The sequence below is a fragment of the Natrix helvetica genome (assembly GCF_964273705.1).
Source record: "Natrix helvetica genome assembly, chromosome: 4".
Taxonomy (NCBI): domain Eukaryota; kingdom Metazoa; phylum Chordata; class Lepidosauria; order Squamata; family Natricidae; genus Natrix; species Natrix helvetica.
Window position 1 is genome coordinate 160,490,252 of NC_138550.1, and position 23,393 is coordinate 160,513,644.

General features: G+C 45.0%; 1 protein-coding gene across 1 annotated transcript in view; it reads right to left on the reverse strand.

Annotated features, from left to right (window-relative positions):
• OC90 (otoconin 90) overlaps window positions 1–19,497 on the reverse strand; it is a gene marked incomplete at both ends in the record, with an annotated part of 35,757 nt that extends 16,260 nt beyond the window's left edge. Inside the window, 6 exons of the mRNA XM_081953232.1 lie at window positions 2,581–2,622; window positions 4,853–4,981; window positions 6,286–6,398; window positions 8,364–8,538; window positions 12,824–12,883; window positions 19,413–19,497. Of these exons, the coding sequence (XP_081809358.1) occupies window positions 2,581–2,622; window positions 4,853–4,981; window positions 6,286–6,398; window positions 8,364–8,538; window positions 12,824–12,883; window positions 19,413–19,497 (604 nt within the window). The remainder of the gene's footprint in view (window positions 1–2,580; window positions 2,623–4,852; window positions 4,982–6,285; window positions 6,399–8,363; window positions 8,539–12,823; window positions 12,884–19,412) is intronic.
• Window positions 19,498–23,393: the final 3,896 nt, after the last annotated feature.

Here is a 23,393-nt window from a genome sequence, read left to right on the forward strand (position 1 = left end):
CTAAGGTGGGACTAGAACTCACAGTCTCCTGGTCACTGGCTCAAAGTCGCCCACTGGCTTTCATGCTTAAGGTGGACTAGAATTCACAGTCTCCTGGTTTCTAAGTCAGCACCTTCACCACTTCCCTAAACTGGGTCACAATATATGCCCCTGTGGATTCATTCACCTCGTGATCCAAAACTTTTTCACATGTATTATGAATAACCCATATGCCATATTCCCCACGCTACACCAAAGCATTTGACTTCTCTGTACATTTCTTTCTTTCTGTAAAATATTCAAAGGAGTTGACAACGGAAAAAAAATCAATAAAACAACTTTGAAATAATCCATGTAAATTGTTGCCATTAAGTTGGATAGGGAATGATAAAGAAATATAATGCATTAAAATCAATCCACCCTTAATGCATAATTCACTTGCATACCTAACTTTGCATTTGTCTCTGTAAGGTTTCGTTCTGATCTTTTTGACAAATTTTGAGTCAAAATGTTAAGCTGTGGGGATCATCTGTTCATTTAAAATGAAATTTTACATCTGTTCAGAAGGCCTTTGTCTATCTTGCCCAGGTTGGCAGCCATCTTTTGTATTTAACTGTTTTATATTATTGTATTTTTATCTGCATTTGACTGTACACCGCCCCGAGTCCCTTTTTGGGAGAGGGGGCGGTTTAGAAATCCAAGAAATAAATATAAATAAATAAATAAATCTGTAAACTTGGTCAATATTTATTCTGCCTCTGCATCCTGAACTTCAATGTTAGCAGCTTCATTGCTTCTACAAAAGAGGAATTCTGCCAAGTCTTTTGAGAAAGGAACGATTTAAAAATCTACATGCATTTCTTTAATTGATAGTATTATAGACCCCTTTTTGTTTCCTGGCTGAACAATCTCTTAACTTGAGAGAATAGCATCTGTTCCCACAAGAGAAACATGAAACAAGGAAAGGAGAAGGACAAGCACCAACCATCTGCCAGAGTCCTATCTGTTAACTGAGTCTCTTTGGTCCTCGGGTGTTGAAGCTCTGCAGGAAAAAAAATTAAAAGAGGGGTATTTTTTTTAAAGTTTGAGGTTTTCTTTGTTTTTTTCTGCAGCCCAGAAATCAATACTGCTCTGCTAAAACAGACATGGCAAAGAGACACTTTATTCTTTCTTTTTTAAAAAATAAAATAAAACTGGCTTTCAAAATTCTTAACCAGGTCAGCTAATCTCTAAAGAACATCTAAAGCAGGGGGGGTCAAATTCGATTTCGTTGAGGGCCACATCAGGGTTGTGTTTGACTTTGGCAGCTGGGGTGGGTGTGGCCAATGTGGGTGTGGCCAGTTCAACATCACTTGTGTCGGGGACACCTGTGGTGGTCCTAGTGCTTTGCCAGCAAAACCAGGCTCCCAAGCTCTGTTTTCAGCTGCGACAGCCTCCTGCAACCCTCTGCCAGCGAAAACGGAGATCGGGAGGTCACGTGGCACTCCCAAGCCCCATTTCTGTTGGCAGAAGCACTGCAGACTGCCCCTTTGCTTTTTCCATGTTTCCATGGTGGCCCCGCAGGCCGGATCTGGCCCATGGGCCTTGAATTTAACCCCCCTCCTCTAAAGGATGAAAATCTGTGTAAATGTGGAAGAGAGAAACTATTTTTTATGTAAATATAGAACGGAGTTTGCTTGAATTCCACCCCAACAATACGTCAGAGTGAAGAAGAAAATAAGTAAATACAACAACGGAAGGAGGGGAGGAAGAGAGGAGGAGAGGGAAAGAGGAAGAAGAGAGGAGAAAGGAGAGGGAAAGAAGAAAGGGGAAAGGAGAGGAAGTAAGGGAAGAGTAGTAAGAGTAGGAGAGAGCGTAGGAAGGGGAAGAAGAGGGAAGGAGTGGGGAGATGGAGGGGAAGAAGAAAAATGAGAATGTATTTGTGAATGTATATGTTACTGTGAAAGACAGAAATTGGTGAATGTCGACTTTCACTGGTGAATGTCAACACATACCAAATACGTAGGGTTAGGGTTAGGGTTAGGGTTAGGGTTAGGTATTTAGTGTAAGTCATAAATAAGGGTATTTAGCAAATATTTCGGACATACACCAAGCGACTATGTGAATGTTGAAACCCTAACCCTAACCCTAACCCTAACCCTAACCCTACGTATTTGGTATGTGTTGACATTCACCGGTGAATGTCGACATTCACCAGATTTCTGTCTTTCACTGTAACATATATATGAGAAATAAAAATAAAACTTTTTACGAAAATCTGTGTACTGACAAATAAACTATTTTTCAGGAAAGTTATCAATGTCAATGTCACATGATAGGATCCAAGAAGAAGACATTTTCCTTCGTGGTGGCCACCTAATCCTTTGAAAGGGACTGAGGACCAGTCTCTTCCCATGGGCACTAGGCCCGCTGTGAGATGCTTCAAGAGTTTTAGGGTGTGTTGGTGCACAACTGCCAATTGCTTTGTTTTCGTCATTTTTACCAGACTTTAAATTTGTCCCAAGCTGCCCAGGGTCATTTTGAATCAACTGGCCCTATAAAGTGGAGGGAAAAAACACAAATAGGTTTAATCAATAAATATTCTGTAGATATGAAGCATACCTGAAGCAGGAACTGTGGTGTGAACTTTCACACTAGATGTTTCTGAAAAAAGAGGGAACAGATCAGTGGTGGGTTTCAAATTTTTTTAGAACCTCTTCTGTAGGTGTGGCCTGCTTTGTGGGAGTGGCTTGCCAGCCATGTGACTGGGTGGGCGTGGCCAACTTGTAAAATGTGGTGAAACTCACTTAACAACGCTCTTGTTTAGCAACCCAAATGTTGGCTCAGAAACTCTGGCATTTGAAGCACACAAGTCTTAAAGCTATCAAGTCACAAGACCCTTGCACCCCTAACCCTTTAGAAAAAAAAAACCGGGGGTGTTCAAACCTGACAGCTTTAAGACTTGTGGACTTCAACTCCCAGAATTCCTCCTCTCGCTCTTCATCTTGATGATGTGCTGACGGGCGGGGGGAAGGAGCTGGAACCGGTTCTAAACGGCACTGTGGATTTGTGGAACCTCTTCTATAGAAGAGGTGAGAACTGGCAGGAACCCATCCCTGGAACAGGTGGCCAGTAATATAAATGCATAATATGATTGTACATTTTATATCACAGGAAGTTATTGTGGATATATAGAGGATGTGTAGCATAGCAATAACAATAGCACTTAGACTTATATACCGCTTCAGAGTGCTTTACAGCCCTCTCTAAGCGGTTTACAGAGTCAGTCTATTTTCCCCAACAATCTGGGTCCTCATTTTACCCATCTCGGAAACAGGGGTGGGTTCCTATACCAGTTGGTACCGATTTGCTGCGCACCTGCTTTGCTTCGTAAACCGTTGTAAGGGAAGGATTGGTGCCCTTTGTGGTATGGGGCCTATACCAGGGGTGACATTCAATTTTTTTCCCCTACCGGTTCTGTTGAGTGACTTGGTGGGAGGGGTGGGGGGTGTTCCTATGACTGAGTGGGCATAGCCAACTCAATGTCACTCACGACCATGCCCACTCAGTCACAGCCCCCCCCAAGCCACGCCCACAGAACCCGGTGGGAAAAAATGTGTGTATGAGCAATGAATGCTGTGGCAGAGAGAAGCTGAACTTTTATCCCTCCCTTCACAGTGAAGCTGCTGCTCCCTTTATGGTTTCTCCCCCCCCCCCGGTCCCCAGCAGTCAAAGTACCTTAAAGGGACAGGCTGCAGCAGCTCCGCTGTGAATGGAAGGAGAAACATTCAGATTCTCTCTGCCACACAATTCAACGTTAAATGCAGCAGAGAGAATCCGAACATTTCACCCTCCATTCACAGCAGAGCTGCTGCAGCCTGTCTCTTTAACTTATTTTGACCCCCGGGAGGGAGGAAGCCGAGGGGGACCATGAAGGGAGCACAAGTCTGCTGTGAATGGAGGGAGAAACATTCAAATTGGGTGGGCAGGTCAAGCAGCTGGAATGGCCGAGCAAATGTCTGGAAGAGGTGAATGGAGACTGGGCAACCGAGCAGGCGACCGGGTGGGTGTGGGCGGGGCCAATCAGGGGTAATTTCTACCAGTTCTGGGAACCGATTCAAATCTTCCCTATCGGGTCACCTGATCTGGTCTGATCCAGTCGAATTTCACCCCTGACCTATACTGAACATTAAGCCAATTTTTTTAGTACTTTGGAAACCAAAATTTATTGTGAGCAAGTACAATGTGCTATATAAACTCTCCAGAAAAGAGTGTCAAAATCTCACCTTAGGCAAGGGTTTCCCAATCTTGACAAGTTTAAGACGTGTCGACTTCAATTCCCAGAATTCTCCAGTCAATATGGCAGGGGAATTCTGTGAGTTGAAGTCCACGTGTCTTGAAGTTGCCAAGATTGGCACACCCTGCCTTAGGATAACTCTTGCATGAGGTAAAATCAGGTGACAATAACGTGTTTTAACGTGTGACGCCCAGAGGTGGTATTCAGCCAGTTCTGGCGAACCGGTAGCTGAAATTTTGAGTAGTTCAGAGAACCGGCAAATACCACATCTGACTGGCCACGCCCCCATCTATTCTCTGCCTCCCGAGTCCCAGCTGATTGGCTGGATCTTCTTCTGTTGCCCTGCACAGGAGAACGGAGCTGGAAAGCAGGTTAGTGGGGGGGGGGGAGGGAATAGAGATTTTACAGTATCCATCTGCTGCCACCCCCGTCACACCACGCCCACTAAGCCAAGCCACGCCCAGAGAACTGGTTGTAAAAAAAATTGAATCCCACCACTGGTGGCACCTTCAAAGGAAGAAGAGGAATTTACCGAACAAGGAAATGAAGGATCTGAGGGGGAATGAAGAACTGAAATATTTTCCCCAATTTTCTCACCTGTCACCAGAGGGGAGCATTGGGAAGCATCAAAATTATTCAAGGAAGAGTTAATGGGAGAATGCAAGAAACATTCAATAGCTTCTTTGTCACAGTTGCAGAGCAAATGCTCGCAAGAATCCTCAGACCCTGGGGGGAGAAAAGGAGAAAACAGCGTGTAAAAAAATAGAGAGCGAAAAGCCGGTTTGCAAAGTTGGATTGAGATTTTTTTTTTTTGCTATAATCTGCTGACTCTGTAAGGTTTTGATCCAGAGAGAAACATTTTATATTCTGGGCCCAGACACAGTTCATCATTGCAGGAGGGAAGCAGGAAGGGAGTTCATTTCACAGCAAGAAGCCATTGGAAACACAATAAAAAATTAATATATTTTGTAAAATGCTTTCCCCCCCACAAGAAGACTTGAAAACTGTTGGAAAGAATGTTCATTCTAGAATGGCACTAATACAATTCAGCAACTTCTCTGAAAGTATAATCTGCCACATGGGTTAATTGACTGGGATAAGCATAACAGAGTAACGGAGTTGGAAGGGACCTTGGAGTGCTTCTAGTCCAACCTTCTGCTCAAGCAGAAGGCCCTATACCAGTGATGGCAAACCTATAGCATGTGTGCCACATGTAGCATGCGGAGCCATTTGTTAGGGCACATCAGGCGTTGCCCTGTCAGCTCCAGTGTGCATTCACGCGCTGGCCAACTGACTTCAGCCTTCTTTTTCATCCATTTCTCGCCCTCTGGAGGCTTCCCTGAAGGCTCCGGTGGGCGAAAAACAACTCAACGCGCAAACCAGAAGTTCAGAAATGGACTTCTGGTTGGCGCATTGGGCCATTTTTCACACTCTGGAGGCTTCAGGGAAGCCTCCTGAAGGCTCCAGAGGGCAAAAAACAGCCCTACAGGCAACTCGGAAGTGATTTGAAGCCTCCGGAGGGGCTCCGAGGGGACAAGGGAGGCTGTTTTCTCCCTCCCCAGGTTCCTAGAAAGCCTCTGGAGCATGGGGAGGGCGAAAAACGGGTCCATCACATGCCAAAAGCAGGGGGGAGGACGGGGAGGGCAGGGGTCATGCATGCATGCATGCGGGGGGGGCACACGCATAGCATTATGCACAACCCGCATGCGTTCTCCAGTGATGGAGCACCCACAGCTTCTGAGCCGAGGTGGCGCAGTGGTTAGAGTGCAATACTGCAGGCTACTTCAGCTGACTGCTAGCTGCAGTTCGGCAGTTCGAATCTCACCAGCTCAAGGTTGACTCAGCCTTCTAAGCTTCAGAGATGGGTACAATGAGGACCCAGATAGTTAGGGGCAAGAGGCTGACTCTGTGAACCGCTTCGAGAGGGTTGGACATTTTGCCCCTATAAATAAATACCCGGGCAACGCCAGGTTATTGGCTAGTAGCAGAATAAAAAGTTGTTTTGTAGTGCTTTGCTACTTCATCCTCACCACAAGTGATGTTTTTAGTGAGGCAACTGACGTTCATGATGATTTTGGTAGGATCCCAGGTGCATTCTTCTTCCATTGCCTCTTCGTAGCATTTCCGATGTTGAAAACAGCAACTGATTCCAGAAGAGAAGAAAAAATGAAAGCATCATTAGGACAGACGGTTTGTGAACATATTGGAGGCTTCAAGGTTCGGTCTCGGCTGACTCCATTGCTTTAAGCGTTCATTTAAGCAATTAATTCACCTTCGAGCATTTCTGAAAAACCACAAAACTGAAAAATGGAAAGACTCAGGGGTGGACTGCTACAGGTTTGCCTGGGTTCAGGAGAACCTGTAGCTAACATTATGGCCGGTTCGGAGAACCTTCAAATCCCACCCCTGGCTGGCCCCGCCCACCCCACCTCCCAACCCACCCCACCTCTCCCAGGAGTCTCCACATGGCCCGTTTTGGATGTCAGGCAAGTGCAGGGCCCATGTCAAGGCTCAGGGAGGGAGAAACAAACGGGCCTCCTGGAAGTTCCAGAATGCCAGAAAAGGGCCTGTTTCCAGCCTCTGGAGCCCGATGGAGGCAGTTTTCGCCCTCCCAGAGGCTCAAGGAAAGCTTCCAGAGCCTGGGGAAGGTGGAAACACCTGCCTCCCCCCTCCTGCCTTGGTGCAGGAGGCCAACTAGGCCATGCCCACCATGGCCACGCCCACCCAGCAACCGGGCAGAGAACCCCTTGCTGAAATTTTTGAAGCCCACCCCTGGAAAGACTTATCAAGAATTGAACTGGTCTGGTTTCAAACTGATTAGCATTTGTTTTTCTAACTTAACAATTCAATTTTAACATAGATGGTCTCTTCACTCCTCTTTCAAACTCTTTTGAAGACAGCAAAGTTCACATTCTGGACAGAGAGGACCATTGGTTTGAAAGAGGGGCCAAAGAGGCCATCTATGTTAAAATTGAACAGCCCTCTCACAACAGAGGGTGGGGGGAATACAACACCACTTCCCTCCTGTTTACAACACAGTCCTTTCAGCAGTCCCAAGATGGTTCCACACCAGTTGTGGGTTCGCGATCCCGTTCCAATCGGTACGGTTGGAACAGGCCCAGCGTCACCCACATGGCCGACTGTCTGCAACGCCTCCGCAAGCCTCTGCGATGCTCCAGCTGCTCGGCAGAGCATCGCGCAGGTGCCATATGCATCATGCGTGTGCGCAGAAGCACCAAAGGCTTAAAGGACAGATAAGGAGCTCGGGTGGGTGGGTGGGCCCTCCAGAGCACCGTACCGGAAAGGTACCCGGTGCTCCGGGCAGGCTCCAGTATGCCCATACCGGGGCGTAGCACCTGCAACCCACCACTGTTCCACACATTCATCTGCACTCTGATTTGGGTGACTCTCATGATACAGATAAGGGGCCGCAACGACGCTTGGAGAGCTAATGACTGGCCATCAGAGTGCTAACAACCAAATGACTGCAAAGAATATAAATGGTTAGAACCCGTGGTGGGATTCAAATAATTTAACAACCGGTTCTCTGCCCTAATGGCCAACTGGGTGGGCGGGGCCATGGTGGGCGTGGCCAGGGGGTGTGACAGGCAGCAACCAGCGTCCTGCGCCCCCCGGGAGCAAAAGCGGGCTGTGGAGGAGTCACCTTCCCCCCACATCCTGTCTTGGGCCTCGTAGGCCTCCCTGCAGCCTCCTGGGAGGAAAAACAGGCCGCAAGGGGCAGAGCTGCACCCCCAGCCCCTATTTTGGGCCTTGTAGGCCTCCCTGAGCTTACCTTGGAGCCAAAATAGGGCATGTGGGGAGTTCTGGAAGGGGCAGGGCAGGAAGGAGCAGGGCCAGACAGCAATTTAACAACCGGTTCACTTGAACTGGCCCAAACCGGCTGAATCCCACCACTGGTTAGTAGTGAAGAAGGTTCTTGGATGAGAAGCGAAACATTTTCAAAGAAAACACCATGAAAACCCAGTTGTCTTTTGGAAAAAGCACCTTGGGGCAGCCCCGACCTAGATCATTGAGAATCTCTTTAGACATGAGTAGTGTGATAGCTCTCCCCAGGAAGACTTCAACACCTCTTAGGTCCAAATCTTACCCATCTACTTCATCCACGGGGAAGCCCTCTATCTCGAATCGGCAGGCACAGCCGTAGTCTTCAAAGTCTCTTGGGCAAATGCCAGTCACACACTTCATTCTGCTCACAAAGTTGAGCAGCGGAGGGAAGCTGGTGAATACGGACTGAAGCCAAGTGAAGTGAGGGCCCAAACAATCTGCAAAGATGGGAAGAAGCCAATGGTCAAACTGACATCCACGCAAAGGCAAGGATAACTTTGACATCTGCAGCATCAGCGAGGATCTCAGGTTTGGCTCATCCTTCGCATCAGTGACGTGCGGTGAGGTTAATGGCTGGTGAGGCTGGTGACGTCATCAGGAAGGCGGGGAATGGGACCACGTGTGCTGGAGGCACACATTTCTGCCTCCGCCCTCCGCAGCTCCCGGGCGCGCACGGACGGAGGTAGCCACAGCGACACCGAGGCGATCCGGGCGGACGAAAGAACAAGCGAGGCAGCCCGATCCTCGGTCGCTCGCACGCCGGATCGGATCGGCGCCATTCTGCCTACCTCCGTCCGTGCTCGCCCAGGAGCTGCGGAGGCAGAAATGTCGGCGTTTCCGGATGACGAAGGCACAAAAGCGACTGTCAACTGTCGCTTTCGTGCCTTCGTCATCCGGGAGCGCCGACAACATTTCTATATATATATAGTATATAATATTATATACTATTATTTCATGAAGAGAGGTGAGGCTCTGCCTCCCTTGCCTCCCCTGACCGCACGTCACTGCTTCACATTCAAAAAAGATCACAGTGGGACTATCCGTGAAGGGCTGCCTTGCAAATCTCTTAACTTCCAAGCAAAGCAAGAAGGAACTGGTGAGTAGAAGTAGGGAATGCGAGTTTAGGTGAACTTTGTAGCCCTTGCTGTGAATGTCTTTGGGCAGCATAACACCTAGCTGGAAACTCTCTGCTCACTGTCACCCCTGCCCTAGTAACCTCCCGTCTTGACTACTGCAATAGGCTCTACATGGGGTTGCCCTTGAAAAGTATCCAAATGTGTTCAAAATGTTGTGGCCCACTGGTGGGTTTGCATGTTTCACCTCTCTTGAGAAAGCTGAGTTGACTGCCGATTTGCTTCCGGGTCCAATTCCAGCTGTTAATGGTTACCTTTCAAGTCTTACTTTGCCAGAGGTTGGGTTATTTGGAGAATCACTTTTTTTTCATCTACCTGACCCACTTTTAAAGAGGTCCATCTGCTGGAACCAAGAAGAAGGGTCTTCTCTGTGGAAGCTCCCCACCTGTGGAACATCATCATTGTGGAAATATGCCTGGCTTCACCTTGACGCTCTTTCTAAAGGCATAGTGCAGGGGTGTCCAAACTTGGGAACTTTAAGACTTGCGGACTTCAACTCCCAGAATTCCCCAGCCAGCCATGCTGGCTGGGGAATTCTGGGAGTTGAAGTCCGCAAGTCTTAAAGTTCCCAAGTTTGGACACCCCTGGCATAGTGGAAGGCATAGTTTTGCAGGCAGGCCTGGGAACCTCAGAGGGATATGGCACATATCAAGTGGTTGGTTTAATTATCATCCCTCAGGGGGACTATTGGGGTTTGTATTGGGGTTTTTATTTCTGTAAGCTGCCTAGACTTACCGTGAGTTGAGCAACCATATAGAGAAAGGAAGGAAGGAAGGAAGGAAGGAAGGAAGGAAGGAAGGAAGGAAGGAAGGAAGGAAGGACCCTGCTGTTTCCTTTGCCTTTATTTTAACAGAAAGTATAGGAAATTGTACCATGAAATCCAGGATTCTGGGAGGCCCACAACATTTTCGACTGTGTACATCAGGGATGTCCAAACTTGGGAACTTTAAGACTTGTGGACTTCAACTTCCGGGAATTCTGGGAGTTGAAGTCCACAAGTCTTAAAGTTCCCAAGTTTGGACACCCCTGATGTACATCCTAGCAAATATGGTGCTCCATGCTCCAGAATGTACGAGCCTGGGGATACCTGGGCTGTTGCTGCCCCTAGTGGTCATGTGTTGCTTTGCAGACCATGTAGCATTACACCAAGAGTGTTTTTGTTCTCCACAAGGGTATGGCCAAACTCTTTGATTAGGAAGAGCTGTTAGAAGCTATCATGTTTCTATGGGAATCCTGCCTCTCACTGAAGGGCTTCTGATTTAAGGTGACCAATAATTGGAGGAGGCAGAGGACTAGGAGTTGCCTATTCGCAGCACAAACATGGCTATCAAATCAAGTAATTATTATCCACATTTATAATTGTCTGCAGAAATCAGTACTTGCACATCCCACAAGGAAGAAAGCACTGAAGTCACTTGGTCATAGTCTTTCTAGCATGACAAAATGTGCTGCGCTTCTGTTTAAAGTAGAGTCATGTGTCTACTGATGTTAATGAGTATTCTATCTATGCTTCCTTCCATCTACATTAACTAGCTCATAGAAGTGTTATAAAAGTGTGTGTCCTGTATAATTCCTAGTGCATTTCCTTTTCTTTTGTGATAAATAAAATTCCAGAAGAATCCTTTTTGTATTGTTCACCTATGGCACCTTTTAGTAGTGAGATCAGTGGTCCAACTAATGGGGAAGGGGTTTCTTCTTTGATCCTCTCATTATCTCTAATATGCTTTTGCCTGATCAGCAGACCTAAAGGTTTTCACTTTAGCTTCCTGCCTTCCTGCCTGCCTGTCTCCTTCCCTCCCCCCCTCTCTCCTTCCTTCCTTTCTCCCTCCTTCCTGCCTGTCTCCTTCTCTCCCTCCCTCCCTCCTTCTTCCCTCCCTCCTTCCTTCTTGCCTCCTTCCCACCCTCTCTTCTTCCTTCCTCCCTCCCTCCTTCCTTCCTGCCTTCTTCCTTCCCTCCCTCCCTCCCTCCTTCCTTCTCCTTCCTCCCTCCCCCCTTCCTTCCTCCCTCCTTCCTGCCTGTCTCCTTCCTTCCCTCCCTCCCTCCCTCCTTCCTTCCTCCCTCCTTCTTCCTGCCTCCTTCCCTTCTTCCTTCTCCTTCCTTCCTCCCTCCTCCTTCCCTCTCTCCTTTTTCTTCTTTCCTTCCTTTCTCCATCTTTCCCTTCCTCCTGCCCTCCCTCCCGCCTTCCCTCCCTCCCTCTTTTCTTCTCCATCCCTCCTTTTTTTTCTCTGTCATGATATACAGAAATTTATGTTCATTGAACAATCAGAATGTTTAATAAAAAATATAACTTGTATTTGACTTGTCCTTTTAGTTTCTTTACTACGTGGCTTGAATCAATTCATACCGTGATGTAAATGAGGTGACTCCAATAAATGAATTCAAGATTTTTCACTAGATTTGCTTTAAAAATTTACCTTACTGATAAGCCACTTGTGAGTTGATGAAGGTGTATATTAAATTTCATCTGAACTTTGTTGGAGCTTTGAGTCTAATTCAAAAGGCTGAAACTACACTGCGAATGCCAAATTTGCTGCATCAAAGACATTCATTAATGTTAGCATCACAGTATTACCCATCTCCTCTGATGCAAAGCTTCAAAATATCAGTTGGGGGGTCATCCAAAGTTTTGGTAAAGTGATTTCCTTTTTCCTCTGGTTTCTAAGAAGCTTTGCCCAACAAATAGCAATAGCACTATACCACTTCACAGCCCTCTCTAAGTGGTTTACAGAGTCAGCCTATAGCCCCCAACAATTTTGTGTCCTCGTTTTACCCATCTCGGAAGGATGGAAGGCTGAGTCAACCTTGAGCCTGGCGAGATTCAATCTGCCAAACTGCAGGCAGGCAGCAGGCAGCAGAAGTAGCCTGCAGTACTGCATTCTAACCACTGTGCCACCACGGCTCATTATGGGTAGTTTCTCAATTACAGCTCAAATGTAATCTATTAATCTTCTTAAGCAACACCCTGAACCATATTTGAAGCAACAAAAAACAACTAAAGCTATCACTAATGAAACTGAGCTGGTTGAGGAAATGCATCTGCCTTGTTTTCTTTTAAGCTGGTTAAGTGTTTTGAGTGAGCACCGAGATGTCGTAAAAGACCACTGCTGAAAAAAATGATGTGGATCTCATACAGACAGATGAATGGGCCAGTTGATCGCCTATATCTGCTTAGTCATGTACTCTATCAATTTTATTTTTGTATTTCAAAGCAAAGACCAGAAGAGTTGTGACAAATTGTGCTTCGTTGCACCTTCCATTGACAATATGCAGCCAACTGGCTCTTGCTAAGTTTGCATCTAGCTGCATTCAGAGGCATCCACATTTTTTCATCATTCATGGAAAAAGTTAGAATAATTAATCAATGGAACAAGTCTCTGGAAATTGTGAGCGCTCCAACACTGGAGGTTTTTAAGAAGAGACTGGACACCCATTTGCCTGAAATGCTGTGGGGTTTCCTGCTTAAGCAGGGGTTGGACTGGAAGACCTCCAAGGTCCCTTCCAACTTTGTTATTCTGTTAAATACCGACAATACAGACAAAAGAATCCTTTAATCCAATAGAAATCAACAAGCAAATAAAAGCCTACTTACCAAAGAACGAAGCCACACTTTCCACATTTTCAAAGACTCCATTGAAGAAGGTGATGTTATCTGAGGGGAAACATAAACTATTAAAACATAAATAGTTTCTAAATATAAAGATATTGATTTCAGAAGAGAAAGGGGCTGGACTTGGTTATTATTAGGATGGGAGACAATGTGCAGTTCTCGACTGCTATGAAAAGTTGAGCTGAACTCAAGGAAATCTTTCCTCCCCCCCCCCCTCCATCATGAACCTTTTTCAGAACTTAAGAAAAATGAGTGTGTGGATTGGAATCTAAAGTGAGGCTGAATAGAATAGAATAGAATAGAATAGAATAGAATAGAATAGAATAGAATAGAATAGAATAGTTTATTGGCCAAGTGTGATTGGGCACAGAAAAATTTGACTTTGGTGCATACGCTCTCAGTATATATAAAAAGACAATATACAATATACAAGAATCATAAGGTACAACACTTAATGATAGCCATATACAAATAAGCAATCAGGAAAACAATCAATATCAAACTGTTACCGTCCTGCAGTCATAAGTGGGAGGAGATGGGTGATAGGAACGATGAGAGGATTAATAGTAATAGTAATGCAGCCTTAGTGAATAGTTTGACAGTGGTGAGGGAATTATTTGTTTAGCAGAGTGATGGCATTCGGGGGGGGGGGGGGAACTATTCTTGTGTCAAGTTGTCTTGGTGTGCAATGCCCTATAGTCGGTTTTGAGGGTAAACATTGAAACATGTCCAGGATGTGAGGGGTCTGTAGATATTTTCACTGCCCTCTTTTTGACTCGTGCAGTGTACAGGTACTCAATGGAAGGCAAGTTGGCAGTAATTGTTTTTTCTGCAGTTCTGATTATCCTCTGAAGTCTGTGTCTGTCTTGTTGGGTTGCAGAACCAAACCAGACAGCTATAGAGGTACAGATGACAGACTCAATGATTCCTCTGTAGAACAGAATCAGCAGCTCCTTGGGCAGTTTGAGCTTCCTGAGTTGGTGCAGAAAGAATATTCTTTGTTGTGCTTTTTTGATGACATTTTTGATGTTCGGTGTCCATTTTAAATCTTGAGATATGATAGAACCTAGAAACCTGAAGGTCTCTACTGCTGATACTGTGTTGTTTAGTATTGTAAGAGGTGGTAATATGGGAGGGTTTCTCCTAAAGTCTACCACTTTATGGTATGGGTTATGAAATGGGTTACAATCTCCATTGGTTTAGGAATTCTGAACCTCATAGTAGGTGATTGAGAGCTATCTTGCAATTATCTCAGCATGAAAAATTGGAGATTCTACATTCTCCTAATGCAAGATTTCTCAGTCAGGCAACCTTGGGACTTCTGGGAGTTGATGTCCACACAGCCTAAAGTTGCCAGATTTGAGGAACAGTGTCCTGTTGAAGAGACTATTCGTAGCTGGTGTTCTCTGAGATGCGGTTGTTTTCTTGCAGAGGTTTCAGTAATCAACTAGGTAAAATCACCAATGCCCTGAAGACATGACCTAGTTGGGTAATGAAATGTCTGCAAGAAAACAACCAAGCTCTGAGATCACTAAGGACTCCACTGTCCTGATATATTGGAAGAACATTACGAAAATCACAGCAATTATACCACATCTTATATCAACAGGAGGCAAATTTCACCTTTACAAGATAAAAATCCAAGATCCACCATCTGTCTCTTAATCTCTTAGTCCCAAACAGAAACTGTTTTTTTTTAAATGAATATGTTTGTAAAAGCAGAACAGAATGGACTTCACAATGTGTGCATACAAACGTATACAAATATACATTCGGTGTCTACATTTTTGCCAGTTTTATTTTGGTAGTGTAATTTAGGGTGACTGTTTTGTTACTGGCATTGCTCAAATTATTCGGCTATTTCCCAATGTAGTTGGGATACGGCGGCTCAGTGCCTAAGATGCTGAGCTTGTCGATCAGAAAGTTCGGCAGTTTGAATCCCTAGCACCGTGTAATGTGGTGAGCTCCCGTTACTTGTCCCAGCTCCTGTCAACCTAGCAGTTCAAAAGCACGTAAAAAATGCACGTAGAAAAATAGGAACCACCATTGGTGGGAAGATAGCAGTGTTCCGTTCGTCTTCAGCATTTAGTCATGCCGGCCACATGACCACAGAGACATCTTTGGACAGCGCTGGCTCTTCGGCTTTGAAGCGGAGATGACCACTACCACCCAGAGTCGGGAATGACTAGCACATATGTGCAAGGGGAACCTTTACCTTTATCTTGTCCCAATGTAGCATAAGTAAATGCAATAACTATGGGGAAATTCCTTTATTCTGCAGATCAGTTTGGCAAAATTTGGCAAAAAAAGTGATTTAATATGAAGAGAGAAGTCAAACATATGGCCATTTCCCCTCCCCTTAATGTGAATTGGTAGCATTCCGCACAATCTCATATTTCTGCAGCTAAGAAGCCTTTTAATTGCTTTTTTTCTTCCTCTTTGGTGAACTTTGCTTCAAATCCTGCCTCTGATTTGTTGAAGGCAGTAATTCAATCCTTCAAGGGAAGATAATAATTTAATGTTTTCATTATCTATTAATGCCTTAAAACCTCTCGGAAACAAGAGGTCAGGCTTAGAATGTAGAAGGACTCTGAAATTTCCTTTCTTGTTATTTCCAGTTCTGAACATCTCAGTGGAGAGCCAACCCAGAGGATAAAGTTATTTATTTAAGGGGTTTTTTAAGTTGTCACATGTCTTGATTGCCCCACTCCAAAACCAACTCTGGATGGCTTTGCAATTTAAAAAATAGGAGCAATCTCTCTCTCTCTATATATATATATATATATAAATGTGTGTGTGTGTATGTTCCAACATAACTCGGGAATGCCTTGAGCAATTTAACCAAATTTGGTACACAGTGTTCTGACCTAGGTTTCCTGATACAGTAAAAAGCACACGCTTAGTCCCAAAAAAACCCTTTTTATTTCAAAGGCTGTGAATTATATTCATTCACAGCTCATAATGAGTCCCAAATAGTTGTAAAGAGTCCTACAGTAGGCTGCCAAAGTCTTTCGGGATAAGGCTGATAAGCACCCACCTTTATCTTTCTTGAAATGCTGCCAAAGACTTAATTGGCAATTAGCTTGGCAAGGCCACATGGAGCACAGAGTCAAAACGGAGCTTCAGAAGGTAAACTGACTAGCATGAAACAAGTTGCTTCCTGCAAAGGCTCACATATCCTATGGTAGGGGCCAATCACTTCCAAGCCTTACTCCCGAGTCGTCCCTTCTTTCTTAACTGTTCTTGCCTTCTGGCAGCTCTGCGCATGCCCGCATTGGGAACAGGGGGAGTCTGTTCCTCTGCCTCACTGCTGTCCAACTCTGGAGGCTCCAGAGGCAGCACATAACTCCCAGATGGCCCTGGCCCCCTCTCTGCCTCCAATGCAGAGCCCTTGTCCAAGCCTTCCCCAGACTCAAGGACTGGCCCATGTTCCTCCCCAACCTCCTCGCTGTCTGGCTCTGCTACCAGCTCCGCAGGCTGTCAGCAGACCACAACACAGAGATGACTTACTCTCTGGAAAAAGTACTGTAGGGTTATGACAGCCCTATCACCCTTCAGTGTGTATCTGTGTGTCTGTGCGGATGTGTTCCAGCAGAACTCCAGGATGCCTGGGCTGCTGAAATGAAAAAGACTGAATTATATCTATAGTGTCAAGTCACAGTACTTTTGACAGTGATAGTGTACAATTTGGATTCAAGTTCTGTTAAGATACAGCCTGTTATGGCTTAAAATGGCTTCTACTGTACAGCACAGTGGAGTTGCCATGGTAATGGCTTTGCAGTACTCCACAAGGGGGCTCCCTCTAACACAGGATTGGGATAAATACATACCAGGGCTATGCCAGGTTATCAGCATTTACTCAGAGGGAGCAAATCTAAAAAAATGCTCATTCCATTTTATCAGGAACGTGCGGTCAGGGGAGGCAAGGGAGGCAGAGCCTCACCTCTCTTCATGAAATAATAGTATATAATATTATATACTATATACTATATATATATATATATATATATATATATATATATATATATATATATATATATATATATATATATATATATATAATATTATAATATTATATACATCCATCTGGCCGCGCCCGGGAGCTGCGGAGGCAGAAATGTTGTCGGCGCTCCCGGATGACGAAGCCACGAAAGCGACTGGGGAAGGTCGTTCCCCAGTCGCTTTTGTGGCTTCATCATCCGGGAGCGCCAACAACATTTCTGCCTCCACAGCTCCCAGGCGCGGACGGACGGATGTAGCCAGAGCGACGCCGAGGCGGTCCGGGCGGACGAAAGAGCGAGCGAGCGATGGAGGTCCTCGGTCGCTCGCCCGCCGGACTGCCTCGGCGCCACTCTGGCTACCTCCGTCCGTCCGCGCCCCAAGCTGCGGAGGCAGAAATGTTGTTGCCGCTCCCGGATGACGAAGCCACGAAAGTGACTGGGGAACGACGAGAACCTTCCTGCCTCTGCTGGACAGAGGCAGGAAGGTTCTCGTCGTTCCCCAGTCGCTTTCGAGGACTGCGGAGCGCGAACCTGAGGTCACTCACTTGTGGGGTGCTGCAGGGGTCGGTCCTCTCGCCCCTCCTGTTCAACACATATATGAAGCCGCTGGGCGAGATCATCCGTGGTTTTGGGGTCAGATACCACCTGTACGCTGATGATACGCAGCTGTACATCTCCACCCCAAACCACCCCAACGAGGCTGTCAAAATGATGTCCCAGTGCTTGGAGGCCGTTCAGGTCTGGATGGGGGACAACAGACTCAGGCTCAACCCCTCCAAGACGGAGTGGCTGTGGCTACCGGCACCCCAGTTCAACCAGTGGACCCCATCGCTGGCCATTGGGACGAGCAATTGCCCCCCGTGGAACGGGCGTGCAATTTGGGCGTCCTCCTAGATGCCCAGCTGTCGATGGATGACCTTGTGGCAGCCGTGGCGAGGGGGGCGTTCCACCAGGTCCGCCTGGTGCACCAATTGCGCCCCCTATTGGACCGGGACGCCCTTCGCGCAGTCACTCATGCGCTGGTGACGTCCCGCCTGGACTACTGCAACACTCTCTACATGGGGCTCCCCTTGAGATGTACCCGAAGACTACAGCTGGTTCAGAATGCGGCCGCGCGCATAACACCTCTCCTGCGCGAGCTGCACTGGCTACCTGTGGTTTTTCGGGTGCGTTCCAAGGTGTTGATCACCATCTTTAAAGCTCTCCATGGCACAGGACCTAGTTACCTGCGGGATCGCATCCTACCTCATACATCCCTGCGACCAATTCGCTCTCACAGAGAGGGACTCCTCCGGGTACCGTCCACTAAGCAATGCCAACGGGCGGCGCCCAGGAGTAGAGCCTTCTCTGTGATGGGCCCAACTCTCTGGAATGACCTCCCCCCCCCCGATATCAGAACCACTACTGACCTCCGCTCCTTCTGCAAGAAACTCAAGACCCACCTGTTCCAATTGGCTGGCCTAGCCCATCTATAGTCCCATCTTTATCCTCCTGGCAATTATTTTATTCTGGGGTAGTTTTCTAGGGGTAGTTTTTAATGTATTTCTAATTTTTAATTTTAATTGTTATTGTACAGTTTGTATGCCGCTGCCTCCATTTATATTTATATGTATTTATATTGTGTTTTTAAAAATGACTGTACACCGCCCCGAGTCTCTTTGGAGAGAGGGTGCGGTTTATAAATTAAATAAAAGTTAAAAAAAAAACACGCTCAGGAAGGCGGGGAATGGGATCACGTGTGCTGGAGGCTGAGGCAGCCTCAGCCTCCAGCACACTTGGTCCCATTCCCTGCCTTCCTGATGATGTCACCAGCCTCACCAGCCATAAACCTCACCACACGTCACTGCATTTTATGGTTTCAAGAGGTTCAACCGTACACAAATCCAAGACCCGAGAGAAGAACTGGGTTTTATATAAAGACAGTAGGGTGAAGATTGCATGAAGTTCTGGAGAGATGCTGTCTCAAAAGATGGATAGCATGGAAACATCCTAACATATAGCTGAAATCCTCTAGTCTACATTGCTCAGCTATGGTAGAAAATAACAGGGATGACCTTGGAGAAGAACTGCAGACACTATTAGCAAACCAAGAATTCATTCTGGAGAAATAAAAAGAAAGAAACTTACAATTGTCCAACTATTTCTCTTTGGTGTAAACTTTGGTACAAAAAAAACATATGTCAGCCTTTTGAGGTGGACCAGATCAGGAAACAGGGACCATCCAAAAGGCCAGAAGCCTACTTTATTGGCTCACTCTTGACAGCCCTATCAGCATTTCTCTGCCCTTCCTCTTGTACCTAAGTGAGTCATGATGATGCAGTCTTGAGTTTCTTCCACACACGTTTCTGTTTTTCCAAGCTAAGTTCATGTTTCGCTAATGGTCTCAACAGATCTTCTCCAGGGTTTCTCTACCCCTGCCTTTAATCTGGCTGCTTCCAGTTATTAGCTGGCAATTTAGGAGAAAAGGTGGAGAGTTGAGATTCCAGGGCTTTGTAACTCTTTGTTTGCCCCCCACCCCACCCCCACCCCAAAAAACGACAAAAATGACTGTCTTAAAAAGTATATCTTACTTAGATTTCTTTCTGCTGCATGTGGGAGGTCCAGAGAAATACCTCTAGCTCCTGTCTCTGATCCTTGAGTACCTGCATTAACCATGACGGGGGGAGGGAGAGAGGGAGAGGGAAAGGGGGAAGGGAAGGATGGAGAGGGAGGGTGGGAGAGAGAGGGAGGGAGGGGGAGGGAGGGAAAGAGATAGGGAAGGAGAGGGGGAGAGAGAGAGGGAGAAGGGGAGGGAAAGAGGGAGGGAGAGGGAGGAAGGGAGAAAGGGGGAAGGACAGAGATAGAGAGGGAGGGAGGGGGAGGGAAGGAGGGAGGGAGAGAGGGAAGGAGGGAGGGAAAGGGAGGAAGAGGGAGGGAGGAGAGAGAGAAAGATGGATTCAAAGGGGAAATCAAATTAGCTCTTGAGGATAGGTTAGCATCCCTAAAACCATTCCACACTTGACAAAAGATAAACGTAGATTGAACCCCTCCCGCCTTCCCATAAGAATGATGAACATGAAGTTGCAAAAAAGTGATGGAATCATGTTTTTATGCATAATAACTGAAGCAGGATTATTGAATGCACAAAGATGGGGGAAGATTCGGCATTATCCACAATAGAAGAATGCCTGTTGGAAGTGACAGAACTTTCGGAAATGGCTTAAATTGTCTTCTTTGATCAGAGAAAGGATCAAAATCTATATGTATTAATGGCTTGAAAACCCTTATGGACTTTTTTTCATGAAGCAGAAAAAAATGAATTTATTATTTTGATGGTTTTTGATGATTAGACAGGATAGATTATAGAAAAGAGAGAGTCATGTTGTAGCCGTAGAGTAAGAGGCAAAAAGCTGTAAAGATCAGCAGCTATTTCTTTGTATTATTTTTATTTCTTTTAAATTTTTCTGCTATTTTTTCCTTCTCTTGCACTTTTCACTTACATTTTGAATCCCCCTTCATAGTTTGCATTAGTTTTTTATTCATTTTTAACTTCCTTTTTAACATCCTTAATAAAATTATACATACGTGTGTGTGTGTGTGTGTGTGTGTGTTTTACAACCCCTGGTATGCCCAAATATGGAAGGGAACTCACTACTCCCCCTTTCTGTCTATTGGCTCACTATAGGAGACCATCCAGGCAGAAAACCATATTTTTAATGTTGCCTTTTTATATTTGTGTTGTATTTGTGCTGATAAATAATATAAATAGCTTGAAATAGATCGATACTAGTCTCCCTTTATTTATTTATCAGCACAAATACAACACACACACACATATATATACCCATGCATATACATATACATATACATATATATATATATACCCATGCATATACATATACATATCTGTACACCTAGGAATATCCTTGCTAAGGAGTCAGCACCAGATTTTAGTTTCTAATTCTATATCCACTAGTTTAGAAATCTCCTAAAATTATCAGTCCTTTTTGCCTAAGATTAGAGTAATTAGTTAACCAAATTAGTAACAGTAATAGAGTTGGAAGGTACCTTGGAGGCCATCCAGTCCAACACCAAATGGTTGTCCAATCTCTTCTTAAAGGCCTCCAGTGATGGAGCACCCACAACCTGAAGGCAACTTCTCTTCCACTGGTTGATTGTTCACGCTGTTGGGAATTTTCTCCTTAGTTCTAGGTTGCTTCTCTCCTTAGTTCCATCCATTGTATCTTGCCTTGCCTTCAGCTCCTTAAGTAAATAGGTTGTGCCCACCCACCTCACTTCCTTGTGGCAGCCCTTCAAGTATAGGAAAACTGCTATCATGTCACCCCTTTTCCTTCTTTTCACTAGATTAAATATACCCAATTCCTGCAATCATTCTTCATATGTTATAGATTCTAGGCCCCAGATCATCTTTGTTGTTTATACAGATTATTAGAAAATAATTCTTTGATAAGAGAAGAATTATTCCTATCCACAGAGAAATCCAACTCGCCAATCAAGGCTTACAGTGAGCACCACAAGAAAGTCATTATGGGTATCATTCAAAAACAATTAAGTATTTTACTGTTAATCTGATCATGTTATTACTTAATAGTCATACAAAATAAAAACAGCTTATTCAGCCATCGGTGTGTATATTATCTGCAGCATTCCATTCTAGAAATCTGCTAGTGTTATTATTATTATATACTTTATTCATTAAACATGAAACTCAGCCAACTGAACATTCAAAAATACATTACAAATACCAGTGACTGGTGCTAATGGTTGATACGGTTTGCTGCCAGTGTCTTAGGTATCAACCAAGGACCTTCTTAAAATATAAGATGTTCCGAGTAGCGCAGTTTTTTGCAGTTCCGCTGGTGTTATTGCAGGAAGCTGCAATTTGTTAATGTATCTTGTAAAATTCTTGGACATGGTGCCAAGTGCCCCGATGACAATGGGTATCACTGTTACATGCTTCATTCGAGTCCCTTCGGGGAGAGGGGGCGGTCTAGAAGTTTAATAAATTATTATTATTAATTATCTATAGCCGTGTAGTTTCAATGGCCAGGTCGCGATATTTCATGATTTTTTTCTAGTTCTTTTTCTTCGACTCTGGCATCTCCAGGAACAGCGATATCAATAAACTGTACACTTCGGCCCTCTACAACCGTGATATCTGGCGGGTTGTGCTCCAAATGTTGTTGTTGTTATTATTATTATTATATTAATCTTTGGTGAGATTCACAGCCTTTGGGGCTGGTTGGTAGCTCAACAGCTCGAGTCCTAACCAAGGACCTAGGAACTGTTAAGGTAACGTCGGAGGATATAAGCTGTTCCAACTAGGATGGTTTTTTGTAGAGTCAGAATGTTCAAGTCCAATAAATTTAGAATTTCCAAATAGCGAGGTAGCCCTTTAGGTATTGCTCCAAGGGCTCCAATTACAATCAGGACAACACTCAATTTTTTTTATTATTATTATTTTTTCTAGTTCTTTTTCTTCGACTCTGGCATCTCCAGGAACAGCGATATCAATAAACTGTACACTTCGGCCCTCTACAATCGTGATATCTGGCATGTTGTGCTCCAAATGTTGTTGTTGTTGTTGTTGTTGTTGTTGTTGTTGTTGTTGTTGTTGTTATTACTATTATTACTATTATTACTATTATTACTATTATTACTATTATTACTATTATTACTATTATTACTATTATTACTATCATTACTATTATTACTATTATTACTATTATTACTATTATTACTATTATTACTATTATTACTATTATTACTATTATTACTATTATTACTATTATTACTATTATTACTATTATTACTATTATTACTATTATTACTATTATTACTATTATTACTATATCATTATTTAAATATATAAGCCACCTGACTCCCAATTATCATAAAATAAATAACAGACAACTTTATTATCAAATTGAATCAATGGGATTTCATGTGTAGATCTACTTTTACTTTGTTTTACACAATAAGATTAATAACTATAGCAACATCTATTCTGCCTACAGAAATACACCCCAAGGACTTATTTGTACAAACTGCCTATACTAGCGATGGCGAACCTTTTTTGGCTCGCGTGCCACAAGTAGGGAGAGCGCGGGGGGGTCGTGTGCGGGCGTGCCGCACCCATAATGCAACGCACGATCCCCCAGTGTGCATGTGCGCACAACGAGCGCCCCCCCATTTTTACATGCTTATTTTGCCCTCCCCAGGCTCCAGAGGTTTTATAGGAGCCTGGGGAGGGCAAAAAGAGCCCCCCCCGGACGCCTTCCGGAGGCTTCAGGGACCGTCCGGAGGCTTCGCTGAAGCCTTCGGAACACTTAAAACCACCCTCCGAGCAAACCGGAAGTGACTTCCGGGTTGTTCAGAGGGTTGTTTTAAGCGCTCCGAAGGCGTCAGGGAAGCCTCCGGACGGTCCCTGAAGCCTCCGGAGGGCATCCGGGGAGGCGGAGGAGGCTCTTTTCACCCTCCCCAGGCTCCTATAAAGCCTCTGGAGCCTGGGGAAGGCAAAAAATAGCTTTTAAAAAAGTGAACTCAGCTGG